Genomic DNA, 19661 nt, shown 5'->3' with positions numbered 1-19661 from the left:
TTCTGGAGCATTTTTATGTCCAAAACATACACAAGCAATTGAAATGGTGCTTTCACTATTGTAGTGCCTGCCAAATAAAATAAGGAGTGCTCAGAAGCCATACTGTAGTATGATTTGATGGTAAAGAGGACTTCTAATATCATTGGAGACAATGAGTGTGAACAGTTTAATGGTGAAACCAATCAAGGAGGGCATTACTGCAAACCAAAAGAAGCAACAGACTCCGATACATTTATTAAGAAGAATCAATAACAGTCCCAACTCATTTTGAGTGATGCTCTTCAAAGAGGCAGAGTGCAGACGTTTCATTTGCTTGAGCAACAGTGCGCAAGTAGGGAGTTGAATGGGGGAGTTGAATGTGAGCCACAGTCACATCCCTGCAGTCCCTCATTACATGTGTACATTATTAGTCAGGATACCAGCCAGCGTTTTCGGTTGGGATAATGATGTTTGCTAGAAAGGCTAGACAAAATGTCCGACATTCCCACACTTGTCGATGGAGTATACATGCATCTGGAATAAAGTGGTGTAAATAATGAACAAGTCAGATTTGCTCTACTTCTGAGGCCTTTCTTGTAGTCTCTTTGTGGTCAGAATTTTGGCTGATATAAAGGAGAGGGGGTCTTTTCAGCTGTGGTACCCATTATGGAATAACTTCCCTAGAAAGATCTGTTTGGCCCTCAATGCCTGCTGTTAAGTGGGCACTTAAGACAGTTTTGTTTCTAGCAAGCATGTTTTAATTAAGTTTTTAGGATCAATGGTTTTACTTTTTTCCTTTTTTTTTCTTGTTTGTTTTTTATATGTTTTTTTCTTTTTTATCTTGTTTGTATTTTATGCACTCAAAGTCAAATACAATACAAAGTTATAATTCACTGCATTTTATATTATTTTTTCATCATTGTTTTATTGGGAATGTTGTAAGCCATCTTGTATCTGCTATGCAGATTATTTGGTTCTCATAAATCTTGCTCCTAATTGTGTGGTGGTGTATCTGTTGCACACTAAAATAATGTCAACCCCCCATTTCTGTGATTTATTGATTAAAAAAAAAACAAAAACCCTGCCCTTTCTGCAAAGAATTCAGGATAGCATACATGGTTCTTCCCTCCCCAGTTTACCATCACAACCACCCTGTTAGACAGGCTAGGCTGAGAGATAGTGACTGGTGACTTGAGCATTAGCTCAAGAATGTCCAGTAAGCCCTTAAACTCAAGTCTCTATAGTCCTAGTCCAACATGCTCTCACACTACATTGGCTTTTGTAGTTTAGCCCTGACCTGGTAGTCAGTATGCTGCAGTTCAAGCCTTAATTGTTTGATCTAGAAGGTTTAAAGCAGGAATTGTTCAAAATTCTTATTGTTCAAAAATGTCCTTTTGCAAGAGCCATTCACTTATGTTTAGCATGTTCTGGCAGAGTGTTGAAGGGTCTGGGCTTTTAGTTAGCAATACCTCTGTTGTGCACATGTATTTGGAATTAGATGGTGAAATGGATAGAAGATACTAAGAACTAGATGCTAAGCAAAACAGACTTGGAACTTCTCTTGCAGCAGCCCTACTGAAATCAACAAGAATCATAGAAAGACTAGGCCAGCAAAACACACACATACATAAGGGCAGGGCAATGTATCTCTTCCTGAGTACTTCATGGCAGCAAGGGCCTATTCATGCTTAGGATCTACACTGTAATTTCTTGTACGGACCACATAACCAGGAAGGGAAACTGTGCATCATCAACATGTTCTAAGAGAGCTCAGACTAGGTGTGGTTTCTTGGATGCCTCACCTTCACATTTTGTATTTCCCACAAGAAACACTCAGCAAATCATTAATAAATCAAATAATAACAACAAACAACTTTACTGGGAACAGCCTACATTTTGTGGCGATACCTATAACAATAACATTTGATAACAAAATTCTGGCATCCCAGGTCCTTAATCCTAGGTTAATAACACCTGTTTGACTGTGCAAACAAGAAATAGTAATAAAAATATTTATTTTCTTTGGTTATACTAGACCCTTGGAAAGGGCCCAATAATTAAAGTACCAAGTCCAGTCAATAACATCTGGTAGACTGTGTGTAAATAGCATTAAATTAAATTAAAAATGGAGTTTAGAGTTAGGGATGGGGGCAGAGCAGAGTAGTAGAGCATCTGTTTTGCATGCAGAAGGTCCCAGGTTCAATCCCTGGCATCACCAGGAAGGGCTGGGAAAGACTCCTGCCTGAAACCTTTGAGAGCTGCAGCCAGTCTGTGTAGACAATATTGAGCTAGATGGACCAATCGTGTGATTCAGTGTAAGGCAGCCTGCTATGTTCTTCACCACCACCACCATCTTGTAATGTGAATGAGTGGTGTCTTGTATATTAGGTTAATTATATTTCTGAGGGAAGGAATTTTCTTTAATTTTACCATTCAAGCACTGAGGAGATAAGATGTATATTACTGTTTTTTCTATCATTATAAAGACTAAGGCCACATTATATCAAAGGAATGAGTTTAGACCAATAGGCATATATGATTTTCATACTTGTGGTTTAAGATTCAAGCAGCCACTACAGTTTTGTCTATTCTCAAGTTTTCAATAGGAGATGGAAGTTCAGATTATATTTTCTCTCTAAACATTCTCTACAATCTGTCCCCACCCTTTCTAGCATTTTGCAAACAATGTCTATCTGGTTTGTCTGTATAAAAACATTTTATCTTCACTACATATATTGGAATGAATGCCAGGTATTAAGTGTCAAATTTTACACTAAAAATCTCTACTGGGGTTACCTGCTCCCATATGAAACTGTCCATTTATTAATATCTTCATCAAAGGCCCTTCCCAAGGTACCTCTGCCTTCAGATCTTGTGTGAGTGGCAAAACCATAGAAGGTCTTCTCAGTCAACATTACACAGTCAACGGCTGTAAAATGTTCCTGGGGCACATAGCTGGCACCTTCTTGATGACCTTTTAGACCCCAGGTGAAGGCAATCTTAGTCTCACATGCCTTTGGTAGATAATATTTTAATGCTGCTCTTGCTGTTAATTTATTGTTTTATTGTCTTTTACTGCTGTTTCACTTGCCTTTTAATGTTGCATATATTTTAAATTGTTTTCATTTCTATTAGTCACTTTGATTTACTAGAAGGTGGGAGGGAGTTTTTAAAAATAAATAAAACAAACTTGTAAAAACATAGCAGTTCTATGGTGATCGTGGAGTTGAGTATTCAGAGTTACAAACTTTAGAACATCTAACTTGGTAAAACAGGAAAGTGTTACTAGACTAATATTGGCATAGAAGCAATTGGATCATACAGAGATGACTGGCACTCTGAAAATAGGGCATAAATGGCATATTCAGACATGGCTTTTAAATGAAGCATAAGTGGAAGTATGTGACATCAGCAGAGTGGAAACCAGGACATTTTGACGGATGGTAATGGACTTCAACCACAAGACTATCCTTCCTGTCTACTATTTCCATCATCTGCAAAAGGTTTGGAGTATGCAGCATTCCTGAGAAATGGCTTTCCCCCTCTCTTTTACAATTTCAGCCTCTCCTTCTCAAAGTTTTAAATAAATTTAATCAATAAAAAAGCTCAAACGCAATTGGAAACTCAGTGGAAGACCTCTGCTCATCATGCAGCTGAAATAAAAGGGCAACTGATTCAGATAGGAGCTAAGAGGACAAGAAGAAATAATCATGGCTGTAAAAATCACTGGACAAACAGGTGCTTAAAAAAAAACAACCTGATGTTGCCACCCAGGAATTTGAATTGCTTTTCCAGTTCTGGATATAAAGGAAATTACTGGAAAACCATACTTATCCTCAACAGGATGTAATGCTCAGAAATTGAGAGAAGGCAATATTTCTCCATTTAACTTGCATTGTCCCCCCCCCCCCCCGTCTTATACATGAATACATTTTGCTAGCCTGCTAAAAATTTCATCAGCTTACCCATCTGCCTACACCTATTCACAGGTTTGCTTGAGTAATGGAATGAACAAGCTGCTTGCCTGAAAGGAATAGCTGCTCACGTGATGAAAAGGTACTTCCTGTTTCCTGCCATTTGGTCTTTGGGAGGGCTACTTTACACACTATATTTTCCCTACATAATGGTATTTGCTTTCACCTCCATAAAGACTGTTACTTGTGAAGTGCTGTGTGAGTATTTAAGATACAGAGTCTTTGTTGCCTCCTGGCGACCACAGCGCCAATCCTTGAGCTGCATTTCAGAAGTGACCATTTCCCCCCCCTCCTGCCCCCAAGTGTTCTTAGTTTAAGAAAAAAATGGCCTGATTTTCACACTGAAACTTTCTGTAGTATAACCCCTTGTGTGCTGCATTATCTATTTGGAACAGGCGGAAATCCCAAATTGCCCCTTCTCTGAGCTCAGTCTCTATTTTTATATCCCATACCTCGTCCTGCCCAAGACTGAATATAGTCTTCTTTCAGTTTTGGAGAAAGTTAAACTTTATAGATTTTGTAAGTTGTTCAAAGAGGATTCTTTACTCTCTATCCAAGCTAAAGTGCAGGACCATCAACTTCCTTGGATGGAATATCTCCAAATGCAGCACTTTCTTGGGAGCAACCTTATAATACCGCAAATAATGCAACCCCTTATGAGCTTTAAGGCCCTAATCAAGAACAGATGTTACTACTTTAAAGGAGCTATTTCTTCTCTGATAAGTTACTGGGTTCATTACTTGGAACACAAAATGTTCCTTATATGAAGGCCTGGGAACTGGATTTTAATCAGGTAGTGGCCTTCCTTACCTCTAAAAAAACTATGCCTGTAAACATCAGATAACAATCTTTTAAGTTACTGAACAGATCATATCATCTACTTAACACTAGCAAGACTTAAAAATAAGTCTAGTTGGTATTTAGACACATGTTGAAGAAAATGTGGGCAAAGGGGGATTTGTCTACATAAAATATGATATTGTCTCAACATTCAGCATTTCTGATCAAGGGCTGACATCCTAACAAAGTGCACCTGGTTGGAGGCTTTGGGAGCACACAGCAGAAGCCCACGTGCAACTCCTCCAGTCTCCTAGTGCTGTTGTGCCAGAGCCTCAATACTTCCAAGCATGTCCTGCACTTTGGAAGCACTCAGTACGATTGGAAACCAATGAAACTGCTCAGAAGTATTAGGGCTCTGGTGCAACAGCATACATACTAGGGAACGGGAGTTGCATGGGCTCCTACTACAGGTCTGCAGAGCCTCAAACTACACACATTTATTAGTCAGGATGTCAGCCAATAATTTTATTTTACATAGGATATTACAGAATATACCCTTCTCTCCATGTACCCCACTAGTCATTCTGCAGAACCTATCTGGAACTATCTGAATCTCACAGAGAAACCTTATTATTTTTATCTTCACCACAAAAACCCAAACAGAAGCCCCATGGGGAAAACCCAAATCCTTCCCTCAGTAAGGATCCGATTTATCAGAATTTGAGATACAATGCTGGTGGACAAAATGTCATCAACAATTCAGGATTCCACAGGAAGTCTTTTTCTTCATCACATATTTGGTCATACCAAGGGAAACAGCCAAATACCCAATTTATTGTTGTCTTTAGGGCGCAGTGGGGAAATGCTTGACTAACAAGCAGAAGGTTGCCAGTTCGTATCCCCGCTAACACTATATCGGGCAGCAGCGATATAGGAAGATGTTGAAAGGTATCATCTCAAACTGCACGGGAGGAGACAATAGTAAACCTCTCCTGAATTCTACCAAAGAAAACCACAGGGCTCTGTGGGCGCCAGGAGTTGAAATCAATTTGACAGGACACTTTACCTTTACCTACAGTGTGACTTGATCCAATATTCATTTCAATACCAAGGGATCTTCTATTGAAAGCAGTACCACTGCTTGCATTGTTTTGCTTTGAATTCAGATGCTAAAAGTGCTGAAATAAAGTGATTTTAGTTATTTCCAAATCATCAAGCCTGTTAATGTCTATTCATTTGAAGGAGCATCACTTTCCCTTTCTTTGGGCATATCTAGTGGCCCTTTTTTCTTCTTCTTTGGAAAGAAGCCACACACCCCCAATATGACATTGCAAACTGCTTTTTAAAACTCTGAGTTTCAAAAACAATGTGCGATGAGCATGGAAAACTACAATTTAATAAGAAATAAGTCCAATATCAGTTAGTAATGTGGTTCCCCAAACTATGGTCCAAATAAACGAGCATGCTGAAAAATAACAAAAACAACATTAAGTTAATTAACAGCAGAATATAAGCCTATACAACAAATAACTTCTCCTTGGAACATGGATACAGCACTTGCTGTTAGCTTTTGCCTGCTGTTTCCCAACATCTGACAGGAATTTAAAACACATGGAAATGATTCTACACTGAACTGCACACCCTTCATGTTCTCTAGTCTGCTGACTTAATGATAAACATACAGAATCTGCTGAAACAATAGACATGGAAAGAGTAGATGGGTATGGTCTTGGTCTTCTTGTGGCCCTGGAAGACACACCAGACCCTCATTACCATCATGAACATCTTTATTTAATGTCAACCCACATTATGGTGTCACTCCGGATTCCTGGCATTCTGTGGCACAAAAAGGGGTAAGACACCAGTCTTCCTGCTGTCTTATCCCAGTCAAAAGTCTTACTATGAGAGATGCTGCTTCTTTTTAAAAAATTGACTATGAGAGTTTCTTATATATGATGTACATATTGAAGATTTTACTAGAAAAATGTTGGTAGGGCAAGCAATCACAGGAGTGAATTTTATACTGTGTATGCAACTTCACCGCCATACCAGAAATACATGATTGCCTCCTTCAAAACAAACCTGGTCAAATATTACATTAATCTACATAGGCCCTTCTCAGAGTCCCACCACTCTCTGAAGCAAGGTAGATGGTGATCAGAGAGAGCATCTCCTCCATTGGACACATGTGGAATTCCCTCCCAGAGAGGCCTACCTGGTATCAAATTCAGTGTCTTTTTTGTGCCAGGTAGAGATCTTTTTATTTGTCAAAGTCTCCAAAACTAAGCTGGTTTGAACATTCTCAATGTATATCATATGCTTATTTTGCTTATAGTCTACAGTGTTGTTTTTAAATAAACAGAAATTTCTTTCAACCTCCAAAATGCATTGTTCATATTGGACACATTAATAGGGCATAAACAAAGCAAGATTTACCACACATATTCAAAGCTGCAGTTATTTAGAGCGAGTGACATTTTAGATTTTTGTGTTTAGATATTATCTACTGTGGTGTGACACTGAGAATTTTATTGCACTTTGGGGGTTCTTTTTTTCCTTTCAGCTGGGATCCAAAAACCATCACCACTGGATTTTGTAACACTGATAGCTGTCCAGTAAAAACAAACAAACAAACAGATTGCATCATAGAAACATTGACTGTGGAATACATGAACAGATCCTCCCCCAAATTAGACCATTTCCAGAAAGAACAACACTGTCACCTTTATCTGGTGCACATTCTGTTATTGCCTGGAAAAAGCAACATTCAAGGTGTGCCTTGTTTTTAATCATGTCATCCCAGCACATCAAATAAACACAGGCTAATTGAGAGCCAGAACACTGTAGAGGCCTCCCCCAGTACATTCCATGGAAAACATTCATGTATCACTGCTGATTCAACCTTTGGTTGCATCTTTCTCATCCATTCTGAAAGCAGTAGGGATAAAGTGTAGGGAGGGAAAAGGGAAGGTAACAGCTTTGTTGGGAAAGGGGAAAGGGTCCAGGCCTGTGTGAAAAGGAGCAGGATTCGTGGATTCAAGCATGGAGGGCTGTGTTTAATACGTGGCCCTCGTTATCCAGACTCCATATCTGCGTTTGGGTCGTTGCGATCCAGTTTCATTAACCACAGGTAGAAAAATAGCCGTAATTTGCCGATCCATGGTTGTGAGTGGCCAGAAATGACTTCCAGTGTCATCTCTGGCTGCCATTTTTCAGCAGAGAGAGCCATTTTGTGGCTCTTAAAATACTTGTGTGTGGGCGGGGGTGAATATTCAACCATTTTAAGCATTTTGTGGGGCATAGCTGGAGATCTGGAGAATACAGTGCTTTCCTTTACTTCTCTTATTTCTTTCCTCACTTTTTTTGGTCATTTGTTTCGTTAGGAACCTAACCCCACAATTCCCATTGACTCAAGTTTTTGTTATTTGCAGTTTCTAAATTTATGTCTATAGGTAAGAACGGAACTCTCGTGAATACTGAGGGCCACCTGTATAACATAAATGTAAGACTGAGAGTATAGCTTCTGTACCTCAGCCTCAAAACTGCAGTTCATCATTCTTCCATTTTGAGCACACGCAAGAGTCTGGACATTTTGGTTAGCCCTGGTAGCCAACAAATGAAAAGTAAGTGGTCTTCGGGACCCTCTCCTTCCCCCGAGGAGCAGAGTCTTGTACTTGATTTCAAGGTATGCCAGCAAAATAACAATCCTCTGAAGAAGCGGTCATTTCTGCAGTTGCGTTGCATTTCTCTGAGCACCTGGGAAGTGCAGTGCAGGTGTGGCAAGCCCCAGACCCCTCCAGCTCCAAGTTCAAAAGGCTTGCTTTTGTGCTGTGCTTCTAAGAGTTCTGGAGCACCTGGGGAACAAAGTGCAACAAGCACATGCCCAGCTCTTGAGCTTGAAGCTGGAGAGGTGAGCTTGGTTCACCCCTGTACTTGTGTGTGGTTCCGAAACCCACTGAGCACTTCCAAAGCACAGCACAGTGCAACTGCTGGGATGATCTCCTGCCTCCTCTCCAGCTTCAAGCTCAAAAGGAAAGCCGTGGCTTGTGCCACACTGCCCTTCCAAACCTGGGAGTGCTTCAGAAGCACAGGGCAGCTGTGAAGAGGATACCCTGCCTCTCCACCCCCAGCTGCAAAGTTGGGAAGAAAATTGCTTATCATGCTCATTAAGAGAAGAGAGTTCTCACCATGAGAGTATGTTCGCAAGTGGAATTGTGAACCTCTGGGCAAAAGCTGTCTGAGCGCCAGACTGTCTCATTTCCAATGGCCTAGGGCTATTCATTGAAACTGGACTTACAAGGATGTAGGTTCCACTGAATCCAGGGAAATGTATATCCAACACCACACATTTAGCATCATTCATATATATATATATATATAATTATTTATTATTATTTATTTAAAATATTTATACCCCGCCGCTCCAGTGCAATACTGCTCGGAGCGGCTTACAACAATAAGGTAGACACACATACAAGTAATAAAAATAAATTTTTATTCTTTTAAAGTCAGATTAAAAACAATTATTAGGTTCAAATTAAAACTGAAAATGATAAAAAGCTAAAGAAGCTAAAAAATCTACCAGATATAACAAAATAATAATGATATTAAAAAGCGTCCTTAAAAAGGTATGTTTTAAGATTTAAAAAAAAGAAAACACTGAGGGAGGGAGCATGGCAAAGCTCTTCAGAGAAGGTGTTCCAAAGCCGAGGGGCCACAACCAAAAAGGCCCTGTCTCTAGTCCCCACCAACCAGATCTCTGTTAGTGGCAGGGTCATGAGCAGAGCCTGAGATGATGATCGGAGGGCCCTGACAGATTCATATGGGCAAATGCTGTCTGACAGGTACCAAGTCGTGTAGGGCTTTAAAGGTTTAATGGGTATATTTATATGACATAAATATATAAAAGAATGCAGCAATCTTTTCTAGTCAGCATGCCACTCATGCTTATGTTAATTATCTGTGGCCTAACTGGAAAATATAACTGGTCACCTGAAGGTAATTCTTAACTGCTACAGGCAGGCAAGCAGCAATTGATAAGCCTAATTTATCAGGGATATAAATCCTGCATTAAAAGCCTACTATTATTTTTTACTGTGTGTTGTATACCAATGTAAATCTACCCATGCTGAGCTAGCAGATATTTTGAGGTAATAAACAAAACTTCACACTTCAGTTCTCAAGAACTACTGGATGCTTTTTAAAGAGGGGTATTCAACAAATATTCTAAAAACTTTCCTTAAAATGATGGGTGCAGGGGGGGGGAAAGGTATTTAACACCTTCTTCTGGTGTTTTGGTAAATCTTTATGAAATCTTAGATTCTATTGAAATGGGGGAGGAGGAGCTGCATAAAACCACAACATTTCTGCAAATACTTGCAATACTTTTGTATTACGAGGCTATTATTACTCCTTACTCCAGGCACTTTGAGCCACATCATCTTTGTGCATTTAATCAAAAGGTATAAGTGGCTCATTTTACAAGAAAGATGAATGCCAAAAACGGAAATGTTTAAAAAAGTTACCTTATCTAATTTTGTATATTTAGCATGGCTTAATCATTGCTTCTCACTTGCTAAATATATTATAAAAATATTTTTATATAGACTGACAAGCCCATTTTCATTGTTTTTGTTATTGCTCGGTCATATACTACAGGTAAGTGGCCAAGTCTCGGCCACATGCCCAGAACTTTTGAAGAATCTTGCAATGAAACAATCCAGTCTTTGTCGAATGCGGCAGCCTGTGAGGAGAATTCTTTAAAAGAAATCATTGTGTTGGGTTTATTGAACTTGAAGAATTGCACTGAACTTCTACAAAAGTGAATGACATTTCAGGGCAGACTAAATAACTATTGTGTAAAATGGGCTTCATTTCATATCATGACTGAGTTGTAGAACTTTGGTCAGCCACAGCAAACCAGTCAGGAGCACTGTATCCTCGGAGGTGCTGTAAATCATGAAACTAACAATTTTTTGTGGTTTTCTTTTGTTCTCGGAATGCTGCTGCACTTGAACTCATCAGCACATCTTAACAATACAGACTATGTTTTAAAGTACCTTTTAAACAACATGACCAACCATGTCTTACATATCTTCAGCCCAGTGCTACAAGAAGAAACAAATCTGTAGTGAGAGCTGGTCCTGTAGTCTTCCCGGTTCTCCTTTAACCACACCCATTAAGCACCTGTTTTTTAAAAAGAGTACTTCCGAGAATGTACAGAGCGCTTTCCCCTCAAGTAAGCAGAGCCTGCCCTCACAAACTCAGAATTAAGAAGCAGGGCTTCCTTCCAGGGCTTATGGCAGAGTTCCAGTTCAGGCCTATGGCTGGAAATTAAGCACAATCCACATTGCTTTTTACAGCATGCAGACAGTGTAGTCCATCATTTAAAAAGGGGTATTTTCCCTGTAACATCACAAAACCTTTTGCCAGTATGCTGTCCTTGATGGTACTTGCTCTCTAGCACCACTGGCTCAAAAACACACACTCAAAAACAGATGTATAGATTGGAATCAGCTACTAATGGTTTCAGTAAAAGCTGGATAAAGAATGTCGCATGTTGAGGTCATTGGCAGGGAGGGGGAGAAATGGGATTCATCCACTACTTATGCACAGCTATGCCAAGTTCGATTTTATCTGGGAGCTGCAATCCTCTAGGTTCTTTACACAAAAGGGAAGATTTCTATTGTGGCTACCTGCCCTAGCCAACGTGCTATACCTGGCAGAGCACACTATGCATTATGTTCTATTACTTCTCCTCTGAGTGGAAGGATGACAAAAACCACAAAGTTTAGGTGGGGGTGTTTATCTGATTCTCTGTTCATCTTTTCTGGCAAGCCTGTAATGCCTGGAATGGCTTCCACCTGTCATTTACTTAGGGACACCGGCAGTAGGGATGACAGGCAGCTGAAGATATGGACATAGGCCCTATTCAGACATAAAATACAAGAAACTATACTTGTGTACAGCATCTAAAAGGGGACAGAAGTCCCGCCCCAGCCCCATCACTCACCCCCATCTCCATGGTGCTCATGGAAACACCGGCCTTCGAATAAAGAGGTGAACATCATATCTGTGTTCCGTCATCGGAAGCCTGGGGTGTGTCTTTCATTTAACATCTGAATAGGGCTAGACATAGACATAGACAGACAGACAGACAGACACACACACACCTCTCTCATTTAAAACAGGGTTGCGTATGGCATGGGAAGACGCCCATAAGTTGAGACAAAATAAATGGCTACAGAAAGTTAAAGATGTGGATAATAAAAGCCAAAACATTCTTAGGAATATACTTATTAATATCCAGCTAAAACTGCAATCTATCAAAAAGTATTTAAGAATTAACAAACTTCTAGTCTCTATTTGGTCAACACTGTTAAAAGGTAACTGTTTATATAATCAATGTTGACAGGGCAATACCAGCATTAGGTGGCATTTCCTTGTCATTCAACCGTGGTTATTTGTTCTTATAAACCTCCAAATATTGATATTGATATATAACCATGTAAGCATTCCATGGCTGCACCTCCAATGCATAATTAGTTAGTTCATAGGTTTTATCACTTAAGATTTCAGGGACCATGGCACGTTGGATGGTGAACAAGTTGTCAAGACAACACATGATTACACTAGATCAGGGATTCTCAAACTTGGGTCCTCAGGTGTTATTGGACTTCAACTCCCATAATCCCCAGCCTCAGTGGCCTTTGGTTGGGGATTATGGGAGTTGAAGTCCAATAACACCTGAGGACCCAAGTTTGAGAATCACTGCACTAGATTGTTGGGATCAGTTAAACCAGAGTTCCATCATTTGGATGTCATGGAAAAATATGGTTTAAGAAACCTTAAAGTGTTTTATTTATTTGGTTGTGCAAGTGGTGAAAAAAAGCAAGAGGGTGAGGATGATGCACATGGACTGGATCGTCTGAAGGAAGCCAAAATCTTACATAGTCTTCCTAAACAATCCACTTTGTACTTGGCTTTGAAAATGTCACTAGGCATTGCAGATACACTTTCATGCCTGTCTTCATAGCCACATTGATAAGGAACTTTGCTCTTCTTCATTTAAGCTAACCTACTTGAGATGCTGAATTGTGGACCCAGCATTAAATTCTGCACTTCTGTAAAATTTCAGAATAAGCACAGACTGAAAATTTAAAAAAAAACCCTAGGCTATGAAAACCTATAGAAATAATGGAGTGGATCCAATGAAGCCCTAACAGGAGTAGAAGGCACTTCCAGTTGCACAAAGGAGGGGTCTCTGATTTACTTTATTCCTCCTGCAGGTCCATACCACCCACCAAACAACATTCCAAATAGTCCTGACTTTCAAGAGCAGCTTTTTAGGGGGTACAGGTGTCATTGCAGAAAGGGAAAGGCAGAAAAGCCCTATTCTGCAAATGATCCTTAGGATCTAAGTTGACAGAATTAAGTGCAAAGTTGTGTATTAAGTAGTAGTAATTTCCCAATGACACACATTCTCCATTGCATTATGAAACTGAAGCAAATGTTCTGCCCTCACAGGGAATCAGGACACTTCCTACACTACAGGCTTGCCTTGCAGCCCAGTGTGTGGGGAGAAGGATTTCTCAACAGTAATCAGGGCTTTTGCAGAGAGGGAAGAAAAGTGAAAATCACTTCTTGATCCTCCTCCCTGTGTGCTGGGCTGCAATACAAGCCTGCAGCACAGCTAGGGTCTTGGCTCCCTGCAAGGGCAGAGCTTTTGTTTTGCCCTCATAATGCTGCAGAGAATGTTGGCCACTGAACTTTATTGATTCCTAATGTTTTCTTGGTTATGCTCACTGAGCACAATCCAGAATACATTTCAGTTCAGCGTGCTGAAGTTCTACATCCTAAGCATACACATGATTGTGCTTATTATGCTTACTGAAGTTTAGAGAAGTGAAGATGTTTCATAGACATTTAGAGGCCACCTTCACACATAATGCCAAACCAGAGGCGAGTGACCAGAGGTTCCATTTTGTGGTCCAAAAGCATGAAGCCACGGTTTTGCCAGAAAAGAGACCTGAGGTTTGTAATGAGTTTCACTGCTCCAACCCGAGGTTTGAGGGCAGCATCACATTGTCCAAATTCTGCCACCACCATAACTTGGGTTTTTTGAAGCAAAACCAGAGAGGGTGGCTCAGACCAGTCCATAGAGCCACCAGAAATGTGGCAGCTCTATGCCTCATGCACTTCTTGCTGACTGCCTCTCCAAGCACTTGCCTTGCCCCATGCTGTCTCCACACTCCACCAGCCATTGCCCAGCAAGAGGGGTGCGGCATCCGAAGATTCACAGCATGTCAAAGGGCAATCTGCAGAAAAAGGGGATTGGATGACAAGACGGTCACTTTGTGAAAATTGTGAAGACCATTGAAGATTGTGGCCAATGGTTGCCATGCTGCTGATGTGCTGACGCCTGGCTGCAGTCTGGCAACACAAGCGCTATGGCTGGGATATAGTTGGGATGCGGCCTCGGTGGACCAGGGAAAGGGAGGGGCTCATCTGCCCAAAAACCAGAGGTTGCCTAGCCCGGGTTGGAAGATCACCTCTGAGATGATTCCCGGGTTCAAAGATTAACCTCAGGTTAGTCAACCCACAGTTTGGCATTATGAGCAAAGGCAGCTTTGGTTCTTCTTCATCTTTGACATTTTCAAAAGTGGTATGCAAAAAAAAAAAAAAAGGATTAATCTTACAGTATTCCTCAACTGACCAAAAACAAGAAGTATTGTAAATCACATATACTTCAGTTCAATTTCTAGACCAAAATGTTTTGGCTAGATTTTCAACAATCATTCAAAACTAAACATGGGACTTTTTGAAGTTTGTGCAAGAGAAATTACCGTGATGTTTTAAGAATATAAAAATAGAGCAGTCAGAACCTCACACTGTATTTTGTTACTGGAAATTTTTGTATGCAAGTAGTTCTTTTTGTGGCAGGATAAAATTACTGCCATTTTATAAATAAATAAATACAGCAGGAAAAGTTCATAAAGCCACTATAATGAAGCAGTAAATGCCTCAGGGATGAATTTAACAGTTCAAAAAATTAGCAGCCTAAACTTCAGGAAACCAGGGACTCCACTTAAATTCAGATTGCTCAGATAAGAGAAAATGACTTTATTTATTTACTTTAAAATTATATTCCACAGAGGTCTCAAAGCTTACATATAATGGAATGAAATACAATAAAACATTTTAAAAAATTATCTAGTCAATGGTGGGGAGAGTCAGCTGGAACAGGTATATTTTAAAAAGGCACAGTAATGCAATCCAGATGTAAAATGAGGGTATGGATCACTATAGCCAGATCTGAGTGAGACAGAAATGGAAGAAGCTGGTGCATCTGTCAGATCTGGATGGAAGTATCCTGGGCCACGGCAGACATCTGAGTGTCTAGGTGTAATGCCGGATCTAGGAGAACTCCGAAACGTAAACACTGCTCCTTCAAGGGGAGTGCAACCCAATCAAAAACTGGATGAGCACCATCACAGAATCAGCAGGTCTTCTGACAAGGAGAGGCTCTCTTTTTTGCCTGGATTTAATTCAGCTTTTAGTTTACAGCCATCCTGGCAAAGATAAAGCTGGATGAGATCCACATACTGGGGAAACCCAGTGCCAAGCCTCCCCCAGAGGCTTCATGCAAATGTTAAACAGCACGAAAGACAAGATGGAACTCTGCAGAAAGCCACTGGCTAATGACCAAAGCTTTGAGCAGGAATCTCCCAGCACCACCTTCTGGAATTTGCCCTTCAGGAGTGAGCACCACCATTGCAAAACAGTGCCCTCCTAACCCCATCCCCATGAGGTGCTTCATGGTCCATGATATTGAAAGCCACTGATAACCAAGAGCAGAACCAACAGGGATGCATTCATCCAGTCCACTTTCCAGCATAAATCATCCACCGGAGTGACCAAAGCAATTTCAATCCCCAAACCAGTGGAAGAAGAGCTGGTCTTGTGGTAGCAAGCATGACTTGTCCCCTTAGCTAAGCAGGGTCTGCCCTGGCTGCATATGAATGGGAGACTTGATGTGTGAGCACTGCAAGATATTCCCCTCAGGGGATGGAGCTGCTCTGGGAAGAGCAGAAGGTTTCAAGTTCCCTCCCTGGCTTCTCCAAGATAGGGTTGAGAGAGAGATTCCTGCCTGCAACCTTGGAGAAGCCGCTGCCAGTCTGTGAAGACAATATTGAGCTAGATAGACCAATGGTCTGACTCAGTATATGGCAGCTTCCAATGTTCCTATGTAAGCCATATTGAAAGGGAAGGTAAGGCTGCAGTCCTATGAAAACTTACCCTGGAGTCCAGCTCAATTACAGGTGGGCCTCCTTATTCACGAATTCATTATCCACGGTTTCTTGTATCCGTGGCGGGGAAAATGACACCTGATCGTGGCATACGCAGGGGTGGTGGACACATCGACCGCGTGTATCCGTAGGTTCGGGTGGCCGAAAATGAGAGCAGAGGTCATTTCTGGCCACTAGTTTAGGAATCGGAGCTACAAAATGGCTCCCATCAAAAACCCCCACAAAAAACCTTGTGATTTTTGGCCAATTTTTCTGCCATTTTTGGCCAATTTTTGGCCAGTTTGGAGCATAGCACGACTTGGGGGGAGCAGCAGAGCAAGGTAAGAAGCTCCCCCCGGCCAACTTTTGGCCAAAAATGGCTGACTGGGAGCCTAGCCCCTGAGATCCCAAGGGGATCAATGATTCGATATTTTGTGGTTTCCATATCTGTAGTACAGCCATAGAACGGAATCCCCGCAAATATCAAGGTCCACCTATATTCTCTGCTTACCGGGGAAATTAATCTGCCTGTGGGCAAGGAGTTGCCCCAAGTGACCGGAGACCATGCTGATAGAATGCTTAGAGCAGTGCTTCCCAACCTGGGTTCCTCCAGATGTTGCTAAACTACAACTCCCAGCATCCCTGGTCACAATAAATTGTAGCTGGGGATGATGGGAGTTGTAGTTCAGTATGGGTGCCATAACTAGCACAGGCAACTGAAGCACATGGCACATCTGGTCAAGAGCAGGAGTTTTGGCAAAACTCAGAATTGGGGGTGGGGGTGGAGAACGACAACCACCCCAGGTTATCTTGGAGTGAAACAAGGAGCAGAATTCTCCAGAGGAATTCTACATATCTCTGTTTGGGACTGAAAGCAAGGCCAGACTAGTTCTCAAAATGGGCACAAAAGTATACAAGAAAGCAGAGAAATTGTTTACTAACCAGAAGCTTCCAAAGGATAAATCCTATTGGTTGCCTGCAAAATCCCAGAATCAAATTGGTAAGGACTGTAGACCCTGGATGAGGAAAGGGACTGTTTCAGATATGCAAACGTAACCACATAAACTCCAAAGGCTGGAGTAGTAGAAGACTGATCCCGGGAGGCCAGAGCCACGAGGGTGAGCTGCTCCTCTAGAGAGCAGGTTCTGGCATCAAGTCACATCGCTAAGCTATGTGTATGTAATTTCAGAATTCATCAACAGTCCAGAGCCATAATAGAATTTGGTTTAAAATAAATACATCTGGAATAAAACACAGTAGAGAGGGAATTATTATTTTTGGCATTTAATCTGGAGGGAAAATCCTGGTGCAGGATAAATATTACCTGAAGAACTTCTATTTTAATTCACTGTTACAAATATTTCAGTATAGGTAATGAGTGACCACTGCAAATATTAAGTACTGCCAAAGGCTACACCCTTGCAATTTAATAAAACACTTGAGAGTACTCATAGTAGGTCTGGTAGAGCTCTTATCCTAAATTTAAAAAACCCAAAACAAAACAGAACACCAGGCAATACAAACCACAGTAGTGCAGGAACAAGGCTTTGCAGAAGCAATAATAATCAATCTGTGTGTGTGTGTGTGTGTGTTTAAAGCATCTCCATACAGAATATTAGCCATTACAGGACAATAATCAAATTCTGACTTGAACAAAAACTCTGACACTATCAACGTGGAAAACACTGCTCACTGCACTGTATTGACTGGTCTTGAGTGGAACAACAGAAAGGGCTAATAGAAATTGAGTTTTTTGAAGAAGCGGATTTACTAAAATGTTTATGTCTCACAACTATGTAAATCAATCTTCTTTCATGTCTGGATTGACTCCATCTACTCTCAATTTCTAGAATATCCTAAAGTTATTTTGCAGGCATTTTCTTCTCTGAAGTATGTTTTCTTCCCATAATGAAATCTTGACTGTACTGATTGTGAGCTGCTTCCATGCACTCTTTCAGTAGGTGCTTAATGTTGGCTTCATGTGGCTCAGATAAAGTAGTAGTCTGTTTTCCCCATAAAGAGCCAACTTATCTGGGGCAAGTCTTAACCCTGTCTTGTCTCCTCTATCAATTTGCTACAGTACAGAATATCCTACTTTCCTGATGTTATTAATTTCCCTTGCTAGCATTTGGCTCAACTGTTTAGTAGAAGGGCACCATCTGTAACTATTTAGACATACAGAACTAGTAATGATCAATAGAGGCTTTGCCTCTGCTTGTATGGGGGGAAGCAAGTCCATGAAGCTCTCAGTGTTGAATTTGCACACCACATTTGGGGCATCCTCTCCTAATTATGATAATTGTGTGGTTAAATTTCCCACATACAAAGTGACTCTATTATCCATCTCTCCAGTGAGAATAACCATCTCACTTTTGTTCCAATTTGGTGCTACTCTACTTATGCCAAACTGACAATGGATCAACTATTTTGGGGATGTGCTTTGGGGCATCTCTGCCTTAGGGTCTTCAAAGGACTCCACATGACCTTTCATAGGGGATTCCTTTCCTTGCAACCCTGCAACTCTGACTCCTGAAAAATAAGAAGCCATCAAAAAAACTTTGTCTCAGATATACCCTTTGGAGGGTCATTTTGATTTCATTAAATGATCTTGAAGAACCCCTGTTCTAAGAGCGTCCACAGCTCAGTGGTAAGCTGCAGAAAGTCTCAGTTTCAATCCCCAGCATTTCCAGTTACAGGATCTCAGATGACGGAATTGGGGAAAACTTTTCTCTGAGACACAAGAAGGTTGCTATCAGGTAAAGCAGGGGTGGGCAGACTTAAGGCTTCTGAGAACTGCTAAAAAAAAAAAAGAACCTATTCTTATGATAACTGAAAAACGGGCTAAGGGAGCTCAGCCCACTTTCCAGAGATCGTGGGAACCACCGGGCTTGCAGGCGAGCCCAGTGCTCCCAAGACAGCTAGCCCGCCTAATTACCCCTCCCCTTAGACGAGGTTAACAGAGCATGGGGCATCCTGGAACTTCCGAGGGCCACACAGCCCCAAATCCCCGCAGCCCCCGCTGGCTCCATGACGGAGCTGGTAGTCATGTGGGCGGCCGATTTGGCTGCCCAGGGCTACCTCTTGATCATATGCGGGGAGAGTGGGCTAAGCCTGCTCTCCCCGCAGAACCCCCTCCGGCGCTTCACACCAATTGTGTAAATGTAAAAACAAAGTGCCTCAAAGTCTTCGTAACTACCAGCATGAAATAATGGGTTGGGGAGGTGTAGCCAGTAACTGCAGCTTGTCCAAATTTTTATGTTGTGATGGTGTCCTACTTTGATCATCCTGGGGGCAAGCTTCCTTCATAATTAATTTATTAATTTATTACATGTATATCCTGCTCTTCCTCCGAGGAGCTCAGTACATGGTTATTTTTATCCTCACAACAAACCTGTGAGGTAGGTTAGGCTGAGAGATAAGTGACTGGCTCAGAGTCACCCAGTGAGTTTCATGGTTGAATGGGGATTTGAACTCAGGTCTTCCTGGTCCTAGTCCAACACTCTAAGACCATGGTAAGCAGGTTGTTGGATTTTCTCAAACCAATGTAGTGGGTCAGACCAATAGTTCATCTTGCCTGCTCCCCTATTGTCAACAGTGAGAAGAAACAGACATAGAGAAAGATTATATGCCTAGCACAATA

The 19661-nt window shown here is 41.2% G+C and overlaps 1 protein-coding gene across 6 annotated transcripts in view; it reads right to left on the bottom strand.

Annotated features, from left to right (window-relative positions):
* CWC27 (CWC27 spliceosome associated cyclophilin) overlaps nucleotides 1–19661 on the bottom strand; it is a 175671-nt gene that overhangs the window by 83283 nt on the left and 72727 nt on the right. Inside the window, exons 11-12 of one of the 6 annotated variants that reach the window (XR_008316166.1) lie at nucleotides 5800–5911; nucleotides 148–513 (exon numbers count right to left, since the gene is read on the bottom strand). The exons of 3 other annotated variants lie outside the window; for them this stretch is intronic. Coding sequence is in view for 1 of the 3 variants with exons in the window: in XM_053296187.1 (XP_053152162.1) it covers nucleotides 15289–15304 (16 nt within the window). In the remaining 2 variants the exon portion in view is untranslated. Of the gene's footprint in view, nucleotides 1–147; nucleotides 514–5799; nucleotides 5912–14840; nucleotides 15305–19661 lie in introns of those variants that run through there. 2 more of the 6 variants (XR_008316167.1, XM_053296187.1) reach the window with 2 other exon arrangements.

Source organism: Hemicordylus capensis, chromosome 2 (genome assembly GCF_027244095.1).
Source record: "Hemicordylus capensis ecotype Gifberg chromosome 2, rHemCap1.1.pri, whole genome shotgun sequence".
Classification (NCBI taxonomy): Eukaryota; Metazoa; Chordata; class Lepidosauria; order Squamata; family Cordylidae; genus Hemicordylus; species Hemicordylus capensis.
Note: the sequence above shows the minus strand (reverse complement) of the source record. Positions and strands in the feature narration are given on the sequence as shown.